The 21,273-nt window shown below is 39.4% G+C and overlaps 2 protein-coding genes and 1 pseudogene across 9 annotated transcripts in view; 2 read left to right on the top strand and 1 right to left on the bottom strand.

Moving 5' to 3' along the window:
* PRDM10 (PR/SET domain 10) overlaps positions 1 to 9,866 on the top strand; it is a 51,586-nt gene extending 41,720 nt beyond the window's left edge. For all 3 annotated transcript variants that reach the window (XM_006905782.3, XM_015597646.2, XM_015597639.2), the window contains exons 19-21: positions 1,567 to 1,738; positions 4,679 to 4,782; positions 6,890 to 9,866. In XM_006905782.3, coding sequence (XP_006905844.1) covers positions 1,567 to 1,738; positions 4,679 to 4,782; positions 6,890 to 7,090 — 477 coding nt within the window. In that variant the 3' untranslated portion in view covers positions 7,091 to 9,866. The remainder of the gene's footprint in view (positions 1 to 1,566; positions 1,739 to 4,678; positions 4,783 to 6,889) is intronic.
* A 1,061-nt stretch (positions 9,867 to 10,927) lies between these two features.
* Positions 10,928 to 21,273, top strand: part of NFRKB (nuclear factor related to kappaB binding protein) — a 32,544-nt gene continuing 22,198 nt past the window's right edge. For 4 of the 6 annotated variants that reach the window (XM_015597501.2, XM_015597508.2, XM_015597507.2 and 1 more), the window contains exons 1-7: positions 10,928 to 11,046; positions 12,092 to 12,175; positions 13,581 to 13,732; positions 14,748 to 14,949; positions 19,367 to 19,494; positions 20,179 to 20,353; positions 20,905 to 21,042. In XM_015597501.2, coding sequence (XP_015452987.1) covers positions 13,598 to 13,732; positions 14,748 to 14,949; positions 19,367 to 19,494; positions 20,179 to 20,353; positions 20,905 to 21,042 — 778 coding nt within the window. In that variant the 5' untranslated portion in view covers positions 10,928 to 11,046; positions 12,092 to 12,175; positions 13,581 to 13,597. The remainder of the gene's footprint in view (positions 11,047 to 12,091; positions 12,176 to 13,580; positions 13,733 to 14,747; positions 14,950 to 19,366; positions 19,495 to 20,178; positions 20,354 to 20,904; positions 21,043 to 21,273) is intronic. The other 2 variants (XM_015597503.2, XM_015597497.2) reach the window with 1 other exon arrangement.
* Positions 12,513 to 12,631, bottom strand: LOC112470935 (annotated as a pseudogene).

Below are 21,273 nucleotides of genomic sequence, written 5' to 3'. Positions count from 1 at the left end.
CTGTGGCAGGAAGAAGCTGGGAGGAAGGCTTTCCCTCTCTTTTGGCTCTGTGCCCTTCCAATGGCTGTGGAAATCCATAGGACACACATGCATGTTCTCTGCTTTCCTATTTATTGGGAGGTGGAGGGAGGCTATGCTGCTTGCTACCTGATCGCCCTCCCCTCCTTCTAGTGTGAAGTTCAGAGGCTGTGAGGGTTCTCATTGCTTCTCTCAATCCAAGACAGGCAGCCTCTATCCACAAGGGGCCCAAGTTTCTCACCCTTACTAGCATCACACTTTTAAGTTTCTCAAAGAAACCTGAGGCTGGAGGGCCAGGAAGGACTCCTCAGAGTTCCTTGTTGGAATGTGGTGGCACAGGGACCACCTTCCCCAAGACTGCTCCTCCTTTCTTCTCACCCAGAGTCTATGCTGCACCTTACATGGCCCTCTGTGTACCTACATGGACACCCTCACCCACATGTCTCAGCTTTGTCCACACCCCTGCAAATGGTGATCCTTTGGCCATCCCCGTTGTCAAAAGTACCCAAATACCATGAGAGAAGCCCACATCCAAAAGACAGGACCACTGCAGGAGGACTGACCCAGGGAAGAGAGTTGTATAGGCTTTTGAAGTGGGTGCAGGGCCATTTCCATAGGGAATGTAGTCCTCAAAGTGTGGCCTAGAAGCGGATACACATTCTAGGTGGGCATGTCCATTTGGCTTCATATGAGGAGGGGCACAGTTGGAGAAGGGCCAACCAAGATTCCTGGAGGGGTCCCTCTTGCTCAGGTCTAAGAGTGAAATGGGAAAAAGTTATGGAAATTCAGAAGAGAGAAAGATATATGTTTAGCAGAGAATCAAGACATTTTTGTAGAAGAAGTGGTGTTTGAATTAGTCTTAAGGGAGGGGTATAATTTTGACAAAGTAGTTGGGGCTGGCATTATGATCTGAATATGCTTTCATTGTGAGTAAAGACACAGAGATGGGAAATTGTAGTGTATTTATAGAAAACTGTATAGGTTAATAACAGGAAATGATGTTTGGAACAATAGTTGGACAGGTAGTTTGGAGCTGGAGTATGAAAGGCTCAAATGGCAGACTGTGGAGCTTGGGCTTTATCCTGTAGACAAGAGTAGCCTCTCCACTGGATGTCTGCATGTATACCTGTGTTTATCTCCACTAACTGCGGGACTATCCAGTGCACTTCAATAGAAATTATGACTTTAATTTGTGTTACAGGTTAGCTTTGTGACGTAGACAAGTTATTGAGCTATTCAATTCTTTTGACTTCGTGTAGTGCAGATAACTGTATTTACATTCCTTTATCTTTCTCACAAGCTTACTGAAATTAATTTTTTGGACACTCGTGGAGATAATCCTTTGAAAACTAAATAGGACTTCAGAGTTATGATTATTTTTCATTAATTCTACCTGAACAAGCCCAGTGTCTGATTGCAGTGATAATTTATATTATTATTTTTGCAGTGATACTTTCAGTATAACTCACATTAGCCTTCAGTTATCTGTGAGTCTTAACTATATTGGAAATTAGTAATTTTCTATTCTTGCTTTCTCTTTCTCTCTAGGTAGCTGGGCAGCCATTGAGCCCCTCCTCTCAGCAGTCTCAGCAGGGTCTTAGCCCCACCCACATACAAGGCAGTTCTTCCGCACCAGGCCAGGCTCTCCAGCAGCAGCAGCAGAGTTCCTCTGTACAACACACATACCTACCCAATGCTTGGAATTCCTTCCGTGGCTACTGTACGTAAGAAACAAGGGGATAATGCTGTAGGTCATGGGTGGGGAACCTGCAGCCATGGGTCATAATGGCATCAGTTTTATAATTGATTTTCTGGGTTAAAGTATCATTGGACATTTTCTTCACTTCATAATGCATGTACTTGAATGAGTTTCATGACAAAATTCAAGGCAGCGTTCTGATCTGAGAGCCATCTATTTCAGAGACATTGCTGGAGGAAGTGTAGGCAGGTAGTTTAAATAGTATAATAGATGTAGGATATGTTGATGGTATTGATTTATCTCTTCCACCAATGTTTAGTGAATGCTTGTATATCAATCACTGTGCTAGACTCTGGATATACAGAAGATTAATATTAAGATTCACATCAGTGACCACACAATACTAATGTTAGCTAACTTTCATCAAGCTCTTACTATGTGCCAGAACGATTCTAAAGCACGTATCTATCACATTCAGTATTCACAATAACCTATGAGACACATACAATTAGTATTTGTATTTTACAGATAAAGTAACTTAGACACAGAGTAGCTTCTCTGAGGAATATAGCTAGTTAACAGAGTCTTGTAACCCAGGTTATCTAGCTTCACCCACTGGGCTGCCCCCACCTAAGGAGATAGGCTTTGGCTCAAGGAGATCATTAGCTAATAGAAAGAGATATATGAGTAGTTGCTTTTAAAACCCCGAGATTAGAGCTACAGTAGCTGTAAAAGGCTGGCTGCTGAAGGTCAGAACAGGTAACAGTCTTGGTGGGGATGACAGCCTTGGGTATGAGCTGGAAAGTATGAAACCTTTGTGATTGAAGATGTGGAAGGAACAGGAATAGAGGTAACAGACTCCACAGAAGTTTTCTAGCTAATTACTGAATAAAGACTGATAGAAACATAATCTGACAACTTCAATAGTAGAAATGAGGAGAAAGAGGGGCCAAGAAGGTAAGAAGGCCAGTGTTGATCTTTCTTTACTATTGACTTCTTTTTTTGAGTCCATCTCTGTTGTGGTTGATCTTTGACTGTGTTACATAGATTTGGTATGGAGTCAGGCTCCAATTCAACTATTTAGTTATTTTTTCGATTTATTCTCTTAAATATTGGTGGGCACAGTGAGGGCTGAGTCTAGTTTCTACTCATGGTAAATACCAGTAGAATCCTGGTAAACTGACATTTATACTTAGTTTAATTCCTGTGAAAGAAATGTGGAATGATGAAGTTAGTCATGGTGATAATAGTATGAACTAGCATTCTAACCTAAAGAAAAGATTCTATAACTGAAATTTTTTATTAGGGAAAAATTTTAAGTACACAAAAATAGAATAGTATAATGAATGTCCTGTACCCAGTTATTCTGCTTCAACAGTTATCAGCTCATGGCCAACCTCGTCCCCTATGTGCCCACCCCCTTTCATTCTCTCACAATTTTCCAACTATATAATAAACCATATCATTTCATCCATAAATATTTTAACATGTATCTCTAAAACCAAAGAAGTATTTTTTTAAAGCACAACTCTAGTACCATTATCACACCTAAAAATAAGTCACAGTAATTTTTTAATACCATCAGATATCCAGCAAGTGCTCATATTTCTGTGATTATCAAATGAATTTTTTAAATCATTGGTTTGTTCAAATTGAGTTCCAAATAAAGGATTGGTTATGTCTTTTGAGTTCCTTTTGATATCTGTGTTCTTCCTCTTTTAAGTTGTAATTTATGTGTTGAAGAAACTGGGTCATTTGTCCAATAGAGTTTCTTACATTCTGGAGTTTGCATTTGGCATCCCTGTATTATCATTTTAAGATGCTTTCTTCTGTCTCTTTTATTTCCTGTAGACTGGCAATTAGATCTAGAGGCTCGATCAGAATCAGGTTTACTTTTTCCTCAGACACTTTATAGCTGGTGGTGGTGTACTTTGATCAGGAGGCACATAATAGTCGGCTGTCTCCTTTTTTCCTTTGCTCCACTATTTCATTAGAGATTACAGAGTTGTCAGATTATGTTTCTATCAGTCTTTATTCAGTAATTAGCTAGAAAACTTCTATAAAGAAAAAAATTTTACCTTAATGACCATAGGAATGGCAGGATAAATTTAAATATCTAGCTCATCTTTATTTACCAGTTTTTCAAAATTATGAGTTTTTTCTGGCATTACCCAAGGTGACCAATGAGGTGTATGTGTGTGCCTTAATACCATTAAGTTCTCATGAATTTCAACAGATTTGATGTGTTTCAGACCATTGGAGTTGTTACACTTATTGATGCTCAAATTATCCTATCTTTGGCTAATGGGAGTGTCTTCAAATTCATTCCTGTATCTTTTCTACTTGACCCTGTAGTCTTTCATAGTGTCTTGCACGCTGGTATGACACGACATTATAGGTTCATCTTATATGTTTTCTGTCCCAGGTCTGGAATCAGCTATTTTCCCAAGAAGCTCTGGTCTCTTTTTGTAGAAAATATTATTTAGAGACTATCAATTGGGTGCTAGGGTGAACTTTGTTTTTAGCTTGCCTTAATAACACTGATAGTGAAGTAAATTCAAGCTAGATTAATTTGTAACTGCTAGGCAGTAGTGGATACATTGTGCTGCTAATGCAAATATGAAAATAAAAGAAAAATATTAAGCTAACAGGTAAATGTTTGTAACTTATTTCAAGGTTTTAAAAAATTGTTGAATATTTGTCTTTATGGATATTCAGAATACACATTTGAGGGAGATGCATTGATTTACTTTTGATATTTGGTAACTCTCTATTAACCTCATGTGATTAATTCTTAACAGAGATGCTTTTACTATATCAAGAAATCACATCAAAAGACTCTCACAGCAAGCAAACCCATGACAATGTCTGAGTGGGGAATGTGGTCACTGATTAGGTATTTGTTTCTACAACTTGTATTAAAATTCGACACCACTGAACTATGGGTATTTTGTTTTTCAGCATCTGAGATTCAAATGATGACACTTCCCCCAGGTCAGTTTGTGATTACAGATAGTGGTGTGGCAACTCCTGTCACCACTGGCCAAGTGAAGGCGGTTACTCCGGTAAGCTGTGCTGCTCGTGAGGGTTTTCCTGTCCATCCTACTGCACCTATCTCCTCTTCCCCTGTCTTCTACTCCCCACCTTTTGATATCTGAGTTAGAAGTACCTCCTCTGTGTTCCCATAATACCTTGTGGTGCTATATTATAACTCTTATCACAGTTTATTTTAATTATTGGTTTACTTTCTGTCTTTTCCCAGTAGATGATGAATTCTTTGAGAGCTGGATCTTGGTCTTTATCTCTTTATTCTCAATGCCTTGCACAGGAGGTTAGGCTATAGCAAATGCTCAATAAATATCTATCTCATTAATAACTATAATGAACCTCCTAGATCTATATACATATAGATTAATCATTGGTCACCTTTTTATGTGCTTCTTGAAATGTAATGAGTCTTTGTTACTATTGGTTATCAATTGGGTTGGGAGAGAATAATATAATGAATTTATTATGGAGCTCTTTTAAACTATTTTAAACAATTCACCCATCCCAGGGTGAAAATGGTACCGTCAATTATCTTGTTATATTTAGGTTAGGCAGGTCAATGTTGATTGTATCTGCTACCTCAGTTTTAATCTTCACTGGTTTATTGTAATCTGCCTCTATGTTCTTAGAAGACAGAGTATGTAAATTTAAATTAAGAAAAATACTCTTAAGTGGGTAGGAATATTGGGATGTTCCCTGGGGAAGGCTGTTTCCCAAGAGGCCTCAAAGAGTAGCAGGGTAGTCTAGTGGCCTCAAAAACCTGATTATTTTTTTTCAAAGCATACTGAGAGCTCACCCATTTTTCAGCCCACAAACACATTAACTAGACTTAGGAGATGTGCATAAATCCAGCATAATATTATTGTCAATGGAAACAGTAACTAATGTAAAATGGGATAGTCTCATTGGCATGATTAGTGAAATTTTTACTCCCTGTGGGACCCACTGACTCTACCTTTTTTTGGCCAAAAACTCGTTTGGGAACCTGATTATAGCTAAGGATGTTCCCCTCCCCCTGCCACAATATACATACGTACAGATTTAATGTACATTTTTTGGCGGGGGGTGTTCATAGATTCTTTGAAGCCCACCTATGGATTGCTTAGGGGTCCATGGATCCTGGTTGTGAACCAGCCCTATCCTGCTACAGAAAGACCCACATGGCAAACCAAATCACAGTCAGAGAGTCGCTTGATGAATGTAGACTTAGAATATAAGGCCCTGGATAAATCAAATGGGTATTTTTGACTATGGCCTTTTTTTTGGATGGTGCTTGAAAGACCAATGCGTGAGTTTTCCTCTGTGACTTTTTTTCTTAGCCTATGTAGCTGATCAATCCCCTTTCTGCCCAACATATTTTCTTTAAAATGTTAACATAAAGATATAGCTAGTTGCAGGTCTATGCATAAATTTTCATAATCAGAGGAAACATGAGGAAAAGTAAAGATACTATATGATTTTATAGAGCTAAATCCATTCAATGTAAGAGACTTAATTCTAAGATTGTGTTCTTCCTGTGCTTTTGAGTCTTAAAATCTCTCTCATTTGACAGTAGCATTTTAAAAATGATTTTGCTTGGGAAAACAAAATTTGGGGATGTTTGTTATTACTTTTAATTTTGCTGGTCTTTGAAATACTGAAGTCTTTCAAAGTCTTTATTACTTTTAATTTTGCTGGTCTCTGAAATACTGAAGTAGGAACGATTGATCTTGACTACCTGTGTTGGGGGCCATTATACCTTTTTAATGAGACTTAAAATTTATCTCTTCTTTGATCTATCTTATATTAATGTTAAATTTTAATCAAAAGATAGCAATCTTATTTTATGAATTTCTAAATTCTTAGGAGCAGTACAATAAATAGCACATTTCCTTTGCCATCATGATGCAAATTTCTCTACCCGAAGTTCTTTACTATATCTTTTGGTAGAACAAATAAGATGTTTTCTTAAATTACTTTTGTAGTCAATCACTGTGACCGATTCCTCTTCTCTAAAACAGTTAGGTAAGGCATCTCCTATAGGTGCCTATTTTGGTTTCCTCTTGTTACATTTCTTTGTATATTCCCTCTTTCTGCCCCCCATTAGGCCTCAGATCTCTAAAGATCCTTTTCTTCCTGCTCTAGGGTCATTATGTGTTATCAGAAAGTCAACCAGAATTGGAGGAAAGGCAAGCTTCTGCCCTGTCTGGGGGAGTCCAGATTCAGCCAACTGCGCACAGTGACTTGGACCCCCAGACCACCAGCCAACAACAGCCCACACAGTACATCATTACAACCACCACCAATGGGAATGGGAGCAGCGAAGTGCATATCACTAAACCTTAACTTCCATCCTCAAGCTAGAATCAAGTAATCATACCATGTCTTTTCTCATTCATAAATTTTGGAAATCTTCTGACACTCAGAACTTTTTTAAGATTTATCATTCACTCAAGAGTTTGGAGGTCACAGTTTTGACACTCGTACATACACTGGGGCTTATTTTATCAAGGTCATCTACCAAATTGACTTTTTGAACCCTAAGAGTTTCTGCCATGGAATGGAGATCTTTCAGGAGAAAATAGATTTCAAGATGGAGGAACTTTGCCTTGTTCTTGAGTTGGTTTTTTAACACGTTGATAAGCCTTACTTTTCCTTTGTGGAAATATTAAGTGGTGTATTGTGTTTGTACCAAAGGTGGAGAAAGGATATGCCAAGTCCATGGTCATTGGACTTCATTCTAAGCTGTGGCACCAAAGGAAAAGGGGCATTTTATGGGCGTGTGTTAGGTCAGAATCGCTTCATCTTGTGAGTTTGCAGTAATTTACGGATTATGAAAATAACAGTGATGAAATAAAAATAACAATGATGTCAACAAATGTTGACTGACATTCTGAAGGAAAAATTGTCATCTAAATTTTTCTTATTGCTGATTATAAAAAAGAAAAACCTTGCCTTTTTTGGGGAACACCATTATTGGGCTATTGGTTGTGCTTTCCATAGAGGCTGGCCCTCAGAAGATCAGGCCAGATGCCATATTCTGATAAGTCTTACTTTATTACTCCACAACGGTGGACTCCCTGTAAGAAGAAAAGGTTGCTTGATGTCTGCAGAATTTGAACTTCCACCTTAAAGCTTTGCCTCCCATTCTCTGGTGTGGTTGTAATAAGAAAGATATATTGGAGATATTGGTACCAAGTAAAATTACGAAGATAGTTATATCTATGTATAAAGTAAAAAGCACTGAAACCTTGTCCTGCTTTGCAGGATGCATTTACCATTTTATTGGTAAAGGACGAATTTCTTGCCCTTACCAGGTGTACATTCAACCCTTGCTCACAGTATTCAGTGTATTTTAGGACTTCTAATGCTGTCTTTAAATGAACATTCTTTTTAGGTTGAATGGAAAGGTGGCCCTCCTTATTTCTTACCGCTTTTATCTTAAACATATTGCAACTCATCTGGACCATTTGGTATGATCAACTTCACAGTTAGGGGAAAAAATAAGAACGTAGGGACCATTTATAATATGTTAAAGTAATTATAAGAGATCTGGAAGAAATTCAATCTTTATGAATATTATACTGTTAGTAGGGAGAAGAAACAAAATCCTCCAAAATGACAGTTTTGCTTATACGTGTTCCCCTTTGTTAACTATGAATTAAATGGAGAAAAACATTTCCCTTTTTACTGTACATTCCAATTGTACACATAAATCATTGCAGAGATTCAGTATGTATTTTAACAACTTTTATGACATACTAACACATTTGAATAATAATTGCATGGTAGAATTTATCACTGCAGAACAGAAAGACCTAACTTCAATTTCAAATGAAGTTAACTAATTTATTTTATTTACATGTCTGGGTAGAGAGTGGTTCTATAAATTAAGAAGTATAGTAGCTTCTTTATGGTAAAGATACCTTTCTGAAAAGTAAACAATTCTATTGAAATAACTTTATTAATACGTAGATTTTGCACTTTATTTTTGAGATCACATTCATTTTAGTTTTCCTTGCAAATTTGGGCACTAAGAGAACTTGAGAAAGTTACTTGGTAAATGTGTAGAAACTGAAAATGGACTCTATATCTTTGGTAACAAAGAGGTAATGTCAGTGTTTTTAATAGAAAATATTGACTTGAATCATAAGATAGAGACTCGGGTCTCAAAGTACCACAATATAATGATTGTAAATGTGCTAGGGTCCAGTGTAGAAAGACTTGCTAGGTGAAGAATACTACTTTCTCAAAGGTCCACTTCAGTTTCTGTACCTTAAATTTGACCTTATTGGGTCCTTTTTAATTTGAATCAGCAAGGTATCTCCCCTCCCCTCAGTAATAACTTATTGATTAAAATAGAAAACTGTCGCTGAATGGAATGTTCATTTTATGCCAGTTATTTCAAGTTATAAAATACACAGAAGAAAATGTTGTGGAAGGACTTCTTTGTTTCATCCCATCTAAGTTTGTTGTTTTTTTCTTTTCTTTTGTCCTGATGTGGATTAAGTAAAGACTCTATAACTAATTTGTATATTATCAATCAGAGATGCAGGTGGCAGTCAAGCCAAACAATACTGCTTTAAGATCAGGTATTCTGCACATTCATCCAAAGTCATAGGTTTTCAAAAGGACTTGGATTTGAAGAGATGGCAGATTACGCTTATAAAAGCCTTCTGAAGACCCAATTTGGAAAAAAAAAAAAAATGTATGTAGCCAATGTTTATGTTATTTCCTCTGTTAAGACACATTGGCACTGTAGACTTCAATCAGTGCAGTGTGAAAATTTTGGAGTTACATATAGATTTTACATTTTTATTGTTTGATTTGTGCCCACATAATAGACATTTCATCATGTAAAATTCCTGTTACTCTGGAAAAACCTATTGTTTTTATCTTCTTGAATTGTTTTCTGATTTTGAATTATCCTTTCAAAAAACTCTTATGATATCTAGGGCTAAAAAGCACTTCATGAGATGCTAAAGCTGACCCACGGGTTGAAATGTTGACCCTATCCTTTTATTTAAATGTGAACATTTATTGTACATTCAGTGAGTTATAGTGTTAATAGTCTTGTGCTACTCAGCAAGTGTAAAAATTAATAAATATATTTTGTAATAAACATCTTCCTCGTTTGTATGTGTGAAGCTACAAGAGCTACTGAGATTGTTAATTTTTTCTTTTCTTTCTTTCTTTCTTTTTTTTTTACTCTTACAACTTACAGTGTTTTGATTCTTTGATTCACTCTGGCCTGGTCAGAGACTCCAGGTAAGGGAATTTATGGATGATAACTGTGGAAAGATGTTCCCTTGCCTTTCCACTTGGTGGTTTCTAATTCAAGAACTTCTGAGTGCACTAAGAGAAACTAAGGGCAGGCTATGCAGCCAGCAGGGGAGCAGAGATGGGGCTTTATTTGGAAACCACTATTTTCCAGCAAGGGAGGAACAGTTTCTGAGCCCTCCACCTTCTCTGACGCAGCCCCATCCAATCGAGAGAACTGAGGATGATCTCTGCAGGACTGGTGGAAGTAGCAGTGGAGTCTGAAGCCGTTCTAAGTAAGAGCCAGTGAATAAGAAGAAAGACACCTAGATTCTTAATAAGAGGAACGTATCCTGTTTAATTTCAAAATGTATTTCTTCGACCTGTGTACTTTTTTCGGACATCTAGGGCCCAGGGACGGCAGGTAGAAATGGGGACACGCCGGGACATATGCTGGGCTCCGCGTTCTCAATTAAACTCAAGAAACCTCTGTTTCATCTACTGTAAATGGGAACTAATAGTGCATAGTACAAAAAAATACAGCCGTAGTACAAAGTGGATAGAAAGTGCTTAGCATATTGCCTGGGGCAGGTTATGCTCTCGGCAAACGTTAGCTAATAAAATTACATTCAGTCACTCGGGTTCTAGCCTCAATTCGTGGCCAGGTAAAAACTACCCACACTGTCTCTGCCCTCCCGAACCTCCTAAACCAGGTGAGACCATCAAGCCGACTGCAAACTGTAAGACCGGGCCGAGCTCGTGCCACTCCAGGCCCCGCCCCTCCCCGCCCCCGGCATGCCGGCCCCGCCCCGTGCCGCCCCGCCCTGGATACCTTCCTTGTCGGGTCCTGCGCCGCGCCGCTCCAGGCCCCGCCTCGCGAAGCTCCGGCCCCGGCACTCAGGCCCCGCCCACCTCAACCCCGCCCCTTCCGCTGCCCGAACCTGGAGCGTGCACGCATCGAGACGCCTTGCGGGAGCGAGCGCGTTCTGGAGCCCGCGGGCCGGGAAGCGCAGCGGGCTCGGGGATCCGTGTCTGCGGCTGAGGTCAGGGCGGGCCCTGGGCGGCGAAAGGGTTAAATTGTTGCCGGGGAGCAGAGGGAGGGAGCAGCTGGGTCTCGGAGGGTCGCTGTTCTTGTGGGCATGGGGCAGGGAAGCGGGCATGTTGGGAGCTGGGCGGCCCGGGTAGGTGGGGGTTAGGGTTAGGCACGGTGTGGGGGAAGGGTCGTGGGCGCATAGGTGCAGTTTGGCTGGGCGGGACCCGGACCTGGGGTGGGGTTGACTACGGAAGGGTTTGTTGCAGGGCGGATAGGTTTGGAGCTGGCAGTTGCTCCGGAAGGAGCCTAGGGTTTAGCTTCTTTTGGGGGGAGGGTCCTGGAGGGAAAGTTAACCCTGATGCAGAGGAAAGGCCATTGGGAGAGGCCTTCGTGGTCTAGTAGAGAGGTCCATACGCCGCAAGACTTAGTTTCCGGGGTTCCAACCTTTTGGCAGCTGCCTGCTTTTTGTATTTGGAGATCCTGTTCAGAATACCAGCAGGGCGAAGGTTGCCACTCGAATAGATTAAATTTAGCTACACATCTACCAAATCGAAGAAACTTGTGAGCAAGTTGTGAAACAAAAGTGGTCCTCCTAAGAGTCTGGTAGAACACTGGCTTTGCAGCTGTTACCCTGTTCTATGTCAGTTCTGTTAAGAGGACTTTAAGCATCAGGTTGCTTCTACTGTTTTTTTTTTTTTTTCTATTTTAAAATTTTGTTAAACGCATGTGCCATGTGCCTTCTCACCTGCTTCAGTTATTTAGGCATAAGCAATGTAATGTTAAGGATATTGTAATTTACTGTGTGCTGAAAGGTGATGGCAGCACAGTTGCCCGGAGACCACGCAGCTTTGTCCAATACTAATCTTTCTGCTAGATCTTACATAGATCTGAAATCTCTTCATGATAACTCGAAATAATTTAGTGGAAAGGTGCTTATTTTAGTAGTAATTTTACAGGTCTGCTCTTTGTTTCAGAATGAGAACTCATTACATTTCTACATTATGTGACTACATTAAGTCCTAAACAGTCATCTATCTAGAGATTATTTATTGCAGGAATCCAGGATTGGAAATAACAGTAGGGAGGACCTGGTCCAGCTCCCCTTCATTTTACAGATAAGGAAATTGACACCTGGTCAGGTAAGATTTGCCCAGAGCCACTGAGATTTGGCTAGAAGTTTGGTGTTTTGACTGTTAAGTCTATTTTTTTTTCTTTATTTTACTATGTTTGTTAGCTCATTTGGTAGGAATAGGAGGTGGAATGGACTTAGCAAATATTTGTAGAGTGATTTCAGTTCAAGCTCCTTGCTGTTCTTTTAGTTTTGTTCAATCCTGTGACCTCAGCTTTACACCTGATTCTAGCCATTAGCCTTATGAGATGTTCTCTGAAAAGATATATATATTTTTAGGTGAGGCAACCCTTGGTTGACCTCACAGATTGCAAAGACCTTGTCAGCTTACAATCTCTTATTTTTTATGCCTACAGCACCTGTCTTCCTAGGTGGTCTCCCATTCCAAGTACTAACCAGGCCCAACCCTGCTTAGCTTCCAAGATCAGATGGGATCAGGCTTGTTCAGGATGGCATGGCTGTAGACTCTATGAAAATGTTTTAATATGTACTTTTCTAAAGGTGGCCAGCTGTGTTCAGTTACAACAGGAAGGAGAAAAATAACATTACATTTATATAGTTATAAATATCAGATGGACCATATATAAATATAACTATATTTATAGTTATAGATATCAGGTGGTTTGGCCACTACTTTAGTGGCTGTCCTGGTCAGGTGCTTGGAGCCTCTGGAGTTTATTTGGACTAATAAAGTTGTATTAAGATGTCCTTTCCATGATTTAAATTGAGAGTTTACACAGAAGGTATTGTGTATAGTATTAAGAACATGGGTTTGCAGTCAGGCAGACCTGAGTTTTGGTCCTAACTCTGGGGCTGGGCAAGTTACTTATCTACTTTGATCCTCCTTTTAATATCTGTAGAATAGATATAATAATCCTGTGTTGCACAGTTTTAAGAATTAAATGAGATATGAAAGAATGCTTAAAAGGCCCTCATTAAATAACTTATTGTTAGTGTCTGAGCTTTACTAATAGATGTGGATATTCAGTGAATTTTCTTTTGTGAAAGAACAGAATTAATTGCTAAAAAACCCAGCTCTTAAAGAAATTACATTATAATAGATTATTGGCCTGGGAAGTCTAAATTATGGACTCTGCTGATCTGTTTATTTTTTAATCTCTGAGTCTCAAATGTAAAATGAAGTTGTAAGAAATTCTATAAATTTGAGAGTTATTATATACGCATTCTGAGTAATGAGAGACCTAGATAACATCTGAAAGTTGAGATGAGAATGCAGTGGTAGAAAGGAGAGAGAGGAGCTGTTTAGCTGTAGATAGGGTGTAAGGATAAGATCTAAGAGTAGATTTGAGATTGAATATTTTCTGGGCCAGAATATTTTCTGAAGGAGCATGTCAACCAGATCCCTGGGATTTCTGCCTTTCTATCTCAAGGTATAACTGCATATATTTGTCTAGATTACCTGTGGAACATAATGGATTCCTTGGACCATATGCTGACGGATCCCCTGGAACTGGGTCCATGTGGAGATGGCCATGGTGCACGTATTATGGAGGACTGTCTCCTGGGCGGCACCAGGGTTAGTCTGCCTGAAGACCTTCTAGAGGATGTAAGTTATAACATTGTCACTGTCTTTTCTTCTTTATCAGCTCCCCTATAGCTGTTATTCTAAACCTTTTTCATGCTCTACAAGTTTTTAGTCTTTTGTCCTCCCTTCTGTTTCATTTTGTACATTGCAGCCAGAGCGATTTCTGTCTTTTTTTTTTTTAAGTGTAGTCTACTGAATATGGCGATTGAGAAAGAAATTATAAGCTATGTTCTGCATGTTTAATAACACGTCAGCATAACTTGATAATGTGATGTAAGCCCTATTTTTAACAAGATAATTTTCAGCAATTAAAAAGAAGTTTTATATTTTAAGAGTAGAATTATGTGTTTACATTAAAATGATTACCCTTGTTGTGAATCATGAAACAAAACCCAAATGTATTTGTTTCCATGAGGTAACCCGCTAGTACTTCTTAAAGTACATTGTTAATTGCTTGTGTAATTATTCTCCCCTCCAGACTCTCTATGTATATATACACACAGTACTAGTCTGTCTTAGTATTTAGCACATAGAAGATATCCAGTATATAATTGTTGAGTTGGGAATGAACTCCATCCTGCTGTTCCTCACTCTTAGCAGGTGACCTCAATTCCTCAAGTTCTCTACTCCCATGTTAACTTTTCCTGCCACCATTTTAAGCTGAACTCAGATGTCTACCATCATATCCCTTGTTGGCAGAAAGTTTTCAAATGGGATTCTTTCTACTGAGATTATTTTCCTCTGGATCATTATTTACTGTTGGATGTAAGACTGTGGTTTATATGTAGTCTTTACTAATCTGAGTTTTGAGAATTGAGTAAATATCAGTGGAATTTTAGGTTGTTTAAAAAACTTTAAAACTTAGATGGTGGTAATGGTTGCGCAACAGTGTGAATGTACTTAATGCCATTGAACTGTACACTTAAAAATGGATAAAATGGTAAATTTTATGTCATGGATATTTTACCACTCAGAAAAAACTTAAAAAACCTATTTTTCTCATTTACTTTTCTCCTGCTTTTCCTAATTCTTCTAGCCTGAGATCTTCTTTGATGTGGTCAGCCTTTCAACGTGGCAGGAGGTACTGAGTGACTCTCAGCGCGAACACCTCCAGCAGTTTCTGCCTCACTTTCCTGAAGACAGTACTGAGCAGCAAAATCAGCTCATCCTGGCCCTGTTCAGTGGGGAGAACTTCCGCTTTGGAAACCCTCTGCACATTGCCCAGAAGCTTTTCCGAGGTGCGTAGCTCAACATTCTTTTTTTGATAACATTTTTTTTTTTATGGTGACATTGGTTAACGAAATCCAGGACGTTTCAGCTGTACACTTTAACAATAAGGCATATATATGTCTATGCTTTGTGTTCTCCTCTCATAGTTAGATTTCTTTCTGTCACCACGTATTCGACCCCCTTTACCCTGTCTGCCTCCCTACTTCCCCCATCCCCTACCCTCTGGTTCAACATTCTTTTTTTGAGAAGGGCGGAAGGTGAGAACACATTCACTTATGTGAATACTCCTTTCTTCATTTTATTCTGTTTATTTTTGCTTACAGATACTGAAGCAATAGAATGGTTTTGTGCAATACTTTGATGCCTTGGCCAGTGTATTTTTTAATAACATTTTTAACTTACATAGGAAATATATAAATCATGAGTGTATCACTCATTGATTTATTAAAATAAGAACTTAGCTGTGTAATCACCACCCACATAAAATGTTACTAGCATCCTAGAGGCACTTTTTATAACTAGTCTTTAAAAATTTTTAAAAACCCCTTATCATTTGCTTTATTACATGCACACGTGTGTATATGTGTGTCTGTGACACACTTGTGTGCAGAAAAATGACACTTCACCGCCAAGCACTTCAGCATGTATCTCTTAACAAGGATATTCTCCCACATAGTCACAGTCTATATCACACCCAAGAAATTTTGCATTGAGAAAATCATATAGAATATCCCATGTATAAATTTTCTCAGTTTTCAAATGTTCTCTATAGTTGCCTTTTAAATCTTGGACCAATTCAAGGTTTATACATTATGTTTGGATCTCATGTCTCTTAGCTTCCTGTATCTAAGGCCCTCTGCCTTTTGTTCCTCTTGTCTTTCAAAACAGACATTTTTGAAGAGCCTAAGTAGGATACTTGAATTGTAAAACATCCTGTTTTCTGGGGAATTGTCTTGTTTTCTCATGATTGGATTGCGGTTAACCATTTTTTTGCCAGGAATACTAAATGGGAGACGTTATTTTCTTTTCCGTCATCACCTCAGGAGGCAGATGATGTCAGTTTTTCCGTTGTTGGTAATGCCACGTTTGATCCCTTGGTTAAGTAGGTGTCTGCCAGACCTACTGATTGTAAGGGTACCTTTTTTTCTTTATAATTAAGAAGCAAGCTATGGAGTGATACTTGGGGACCATGTAATAATCTTATTTCCCAGAAGCCTTTGTTTTGCTCTTTGGTTTTAGCACCCATTGATAATCCTTGCTTGAATCAGTTATTACATTGGGAATTTAAAAATGGTTTGGAGCTACTCTTAAGTCAGAGTGTTCTCTGTCTATAGAGAGGAGCAGGGAAGCCTCTTCCCCTCCCCTGTTCTGAAGCAGTCCTTTGTTTTGGCAGGAGGCCCTGAAAGAGCATTGTATCTCCTTGAGTTTTATTAAACTTGACAACTTGACAGCTGTAGAAATGTGGAGCCTGGAGCCAAAAAGCTTATCATTTCAAACCTCTCATTATCTTAAGGGTTTAAGATCTTAAATCTTGGTTGGTTATTAGTTTAAAGGGGACTTCCCCTCTCTGGTCAACAGAGGTTTATTTCACTGAAGCCAGGGGCCTCAGGTGGGAATAAACTGTTTCTTCTCATGGAGCCTCTTCATTTTAGAGGGATTATGTCAGGGACCTTATGTAATGTTACCACAGTCTGTTTGGCTGTTATGTCTTTCCACAAAACAATATGATAGTATGGTAAGGGTACAAGCAAGGAGTGTCAAGGCCGGAATTTCTGCATATTTCACTCAGTCCAGTATCACATTTCAGTTCCAGTGTTGCTGAAGACAACTGTATTACTATGGTTATTATGATTTTCAGTCTTAATTAAACTATCATTGCTTTTTGGTATTCTTTTACCTTTGATTATATTTTCTGATTCTGTTTTAAATATTCACTTTTTCCTTGAGTTCCAAATGCTTATCAAACTCTCTTACCTCCTATTTCATAAAGGAAAAGATCATTCCTCTTAAACTCCAAATTCCCACTTCCAGCTTCCACCCCAACTTACTGCTTTAATTTCCATTCTGACCTACTTTACTTATCTCAGAGGAAGAAGGATTTTTTTCCTTCTGTTTAAGATTAACCTCTGCTCTTGAACCTTTTTTCTTTAACCTACCTCCTCTGGGGCCTTGTTTCCTCAGTTAACCTTTTTCTCTGTCCTGTGTATTCTCTCTACTTGGATATTCATTGCACTTGCTCTTTTTTTTGCCTGTAGATGTGTTCGGGGGTCTCATACTAAAAGGAGTTCTTAACCACCTGTTCCCTTTATTGTCCACTATCATTTTCCTTTATCTAAACTTCTGGAAACGTGTCTGTAGCTATCTCTTTCAGTTATTCTGCTCCTGTCCCCTTGTGGGCCAATAGAAATAGCACATAAACCACATTGTTTAATTAAAAATTTTCCGGTAGTTGCTTTAAGAATAGTAAAAGCAGTTTCAATTATTTTAATTATTTTAATAATAATTCAAATATTTTTTAACTTGGCATGCTCCAAATATTTTAACAGAGGTGTAGGTGTTGAGGAAACTAAAGACTGAAGGAATATAACTTTAAAGAAGTGCACCGGCAAAGAAGTAGAATATTAGTCCAATTTCTTTTCTTTTTTATAGTCCAATTTCTATATGTTTAACAGCATCAGTCACATTAAACTTTTGGCTCACTTCTTGAAGGTCAAATTTCCTGTTTTCCTACAACAGGCGCAGAAGGCGCAGCATAACATGGTTAACAGCTTGGACTCTGGAGCTAGACTACCTGGGTTCAAATCTGATTTCCCCTTTTATTAGCTGTGTGACCTTGGCAAGTTATTTAACTTCTCTATGCCTCAATTACTTCACCTGTAAAATGAAGATTTAGCAGTACCTTCTTTATGGAGTTGTTATGAAGATTAAATGAGTTACTGTATGCAAGGCCCTTACATAGTGGCAGTTATGCGTCAGGTACTATTTTAAGTGTTTGCTTTTATTAGTTACCTTGGCTTCTATTCAGGTAGTTGGAAAGAAAAGAAACACCTTGTACTTTGACCCCCTTATTTTAGCTTTCTGAGATTAGCTTCTCAATCTCTTCCTCTCAGTTCTCATCATAGCCTACCTGTTCAAATCTAATAGGTCCCAATGGATCTCTTAGACCTCTTTATCTGAAGCAGTGGTACCAGTTGCTCACGTCCAGTGATCTCCAGGTACCATGCTCAGTTGACCTCTGCATTGTTCCCCTTCCTGTCCCAGCATCCAAAGTATCAACAAGTCTTATCTTTCTCCCTCAAAAATATATCTCAAGTCTGTTTACTTCCATTCATTTAACCATTGTTTACTAATCAGCTAATATGTGCCAGATAGTCTTTGAGGTTCTGGAGATACAGTAATGATCTTACATTCTAATAAGGAAAAACATGATAAGTAAGCAAATACTTGTTGGTATTTAGAAATACCCAAGAATAAGAAAGGGTAAAGGGTAAACTGGGAAGGAGCTGTTTTAGGTACGATATTTGGGTACCTTCTCCAATGAGATGATATTTGAATGGAAACTTAACGAAGGTGGGAAGAGCAAGCCATGGAAATACTGGGTGTTGGTAGGAAGCATTGCAGGCAGGGAGAGCTTTAAATACAAAGGCCTTGAGAAAGTAGCATATGTGGCCTGTTCAGGAAACAGCGTGGAAGCCAGTGGGGATGGGGCAGAGTGAACAAAAGGGAGACTGGTGGAAGATGAGGCCAGAGGTGGCATGAGACAGGTCATGAAGGGCCTTGTAGGCTATCTTTAGGGCCTCAGCTTTTATTGAATGTGGAGGGAAATTGTCAGATCATTTCGTGCCACTCCTCAGCTACAACCTGCTCTGCTTTAGGCATCCAGCATTTCTTTAAGGTTTAGAACACGCTAAGTTCTTCCTTGTTTCAGGGTCTGCTTTAGCACATACTGTTCTTCCGCCTTTCCTCCATTTTCACTTCTTATTTTAAAATTCCCATTTACTGTATTTTCTTCCCAGTTTTTCATTTCAAAAAATTTTAAGCACATAGAGAAGTTGAAAAATAATACAACAAACATTCATATAATTTTCACCTATGTTTATCAGTTGTTAACATTTTGCTACAATTGCTCTAATCAGGCCTCATTTTATGTATTAGTCTTTAGAGATCCCTTTCCTGATTTAACTGTCATTACTCTTTAGTTTCTTCAAGTTAATTTCCTAATAGTACTTAAGAGAGTTGAATATTATTTATCTATTGACCTCTTTATTTTCTGTCCTCCGACTGGCCTGTAGGCTCCACATAGACATAGGTTATCTTCCCCATCATCCATACTGTCTTCCAGTTTAGAGGAGTTTACCACATTTTAAGCACACATTAAATATATGTTGAGTGATGTATATATAGTTGTATCTCCATTCTTTTAAGATGGACACTTTAACCCTGAGGTGGTCAAGTACCGGCAGCTCTGCTTCAAGTCACAGTACAAGCGATACCTCAACTCTCAGCAGCAGTATTTCCATCGGCTGCTGAAGCAGATTCTGGCTTCTCGGAGTGTGAGTAATGCTGGGAACTGGGTATAAAACATGAACTCACAGATTTCACAACTCCAAGAAGTGATTGAAGTACAAAATACAAAAGATAACCACTAGGAAAAAAATACTAGCAGTTGAGCCATCATACATTTAAGCTATACCATCTTTATGATCAGTTTTAAGATGTACCCTGATTTCAGAGATGTTAAAACATGAAAAAAGATACCTCTTAAATCGATGAAATATTGTAGCTTCAGTAGTTACCAAGATAAGTAAGTTGATTTCATGGCTTATTAAGAGAACCAGGTTGCTCTGGGATTGCTGTGTGAGAGCACACGGGCCTCCGAACGCGCTGACGGGTGTGCAGCACACCAAGCTCAGTGGCCCCGGGGCTGGACTAGCTTGGAGGTTCTTCGAGCCAAAGTGTTTCTGCCCCTCAGTGGTTTAAGCTTCAGTATGGAAATATTTGGGTGTCTAGTATAAGTGTTCATTCTCGATGGAGCAGTTCAGCACTCAGAATTTTCCCCGTGTAATCAATTCAGGCCCTTTTTTTTTGGACACATTCATATAGGTGCATCTTCCTTTGTGATCTGAAGGGAGGAAATTGAGCTTGTTAAACAATGCAGAGAAGAAAATGTAGACTTAGAGATTGTACCAGCAAACGCTCTGATGGGTAGCGTGTACCCCCATCTGACTTCTTCCTAGGACCTACTGGAGACAGCCCGGCGGAGCGGCCCTGCCCTTCCCTTTCGGCAGAAGCGCCTTTCACCATCCCGCACTCCTGAGGAGCGGGAGTGGCGGGCCCAGCAGCGCTACTTGAAGGTCTTGAGGGAAGTGAAGGAGGAGTGTGGTGACACAGCCCTGTCATCTGATGAAGAGGGTGAGTGTCCTTGGGCACTTGGGGTAGCTGAGGTGTTGGAATTATACCAGCAGCTTGTTATTTGGTTGGAGCCAGTGATAGCCGTTTATCTCCCCAGCAAAGAAGTCATCCCAGTTGTCAGTGGTGGGGGTGGGGATAGTGGGACCCAGAGCTCCTTATCTTGGAGCACTAAGACATTACTGTTAGGTGGGGTGTGACTATATACCTTTTTTACCCTTGATGCTTAAATGGCACTTGAGTGTAGTTGAGACGAATCCCTGCATGGCAGGGCTCTCCACAGTAGGCCTGTCTAGTCCTATTGTGCCACTTGAGAGAACTGCTTTTCCCCTTACAGGAGAGTAGTAGTGACTGTTGGCCTGCTGCAATGCGACCCCATCATTCTGTTGAAGTCTCTCTTCCTGGAAGAGCCGTTTAAATGACCTAAGTGTGCTCCAGTTCGTCTGGGGAAGGGTCAGAAAGAAATGGTGGAACCCTGGCTTCCATGTTTTTGGCTTACCCTTGTTGAACCCAAATGGCCACTTACCCAATCTCCCCCCTATTGGAGTCCACAGCCACGTTGGATTTACAAGAAAAATTTTCTTTTGAAGATCTCAGCTCATGGCTTCCGAGCTCTCCAGCACGTTCTCCTAGCCCTGCGGTGCCCCTGAGGGTGGTGCCTACGCTTTCAACCACGGATATGAAAACTGCAGGTGAGAACCAAGCTGATGCCGTCGACATCCTGGGAAATCCGAGTTTAGACCTGACAATTCCTTTAGAGGGAAGTGGGTACTAAATTTTTACCTGCCAGGAAAGCAAAAAGATGTTCTTTAAAATTAGGAGATTTGGAGAAGTTGTTGTGCAGTTTTACTTTTTTTTACAAGTGGGTAGACTTTTTTGCCCTCTTTGCTTTGAAATTTTTTTCTTAGGAGCTAATCAGCTGA

The sequence above is a fragment of the Pteropus alecto genome, unplaced genomic scaffold (genome assembly GCF_000325575.1).
Source record: "Pteropus alecto unplaced genomic scaffold, ASM32557v1 scaffold210, whole genome shotgun sequence".
NCBI classification, from domain to species: domain Eukaryota; kingdom Metazoa; phylum Chordata; class Mammalia; order Chiroptera; family Pteropodidae; genus Pteropus; species Pteropus alecto.
Note: the sequence above shows the minus strand (reverse complement) of the source record. Positions and strands in the feature narration are given on the sequence as shown.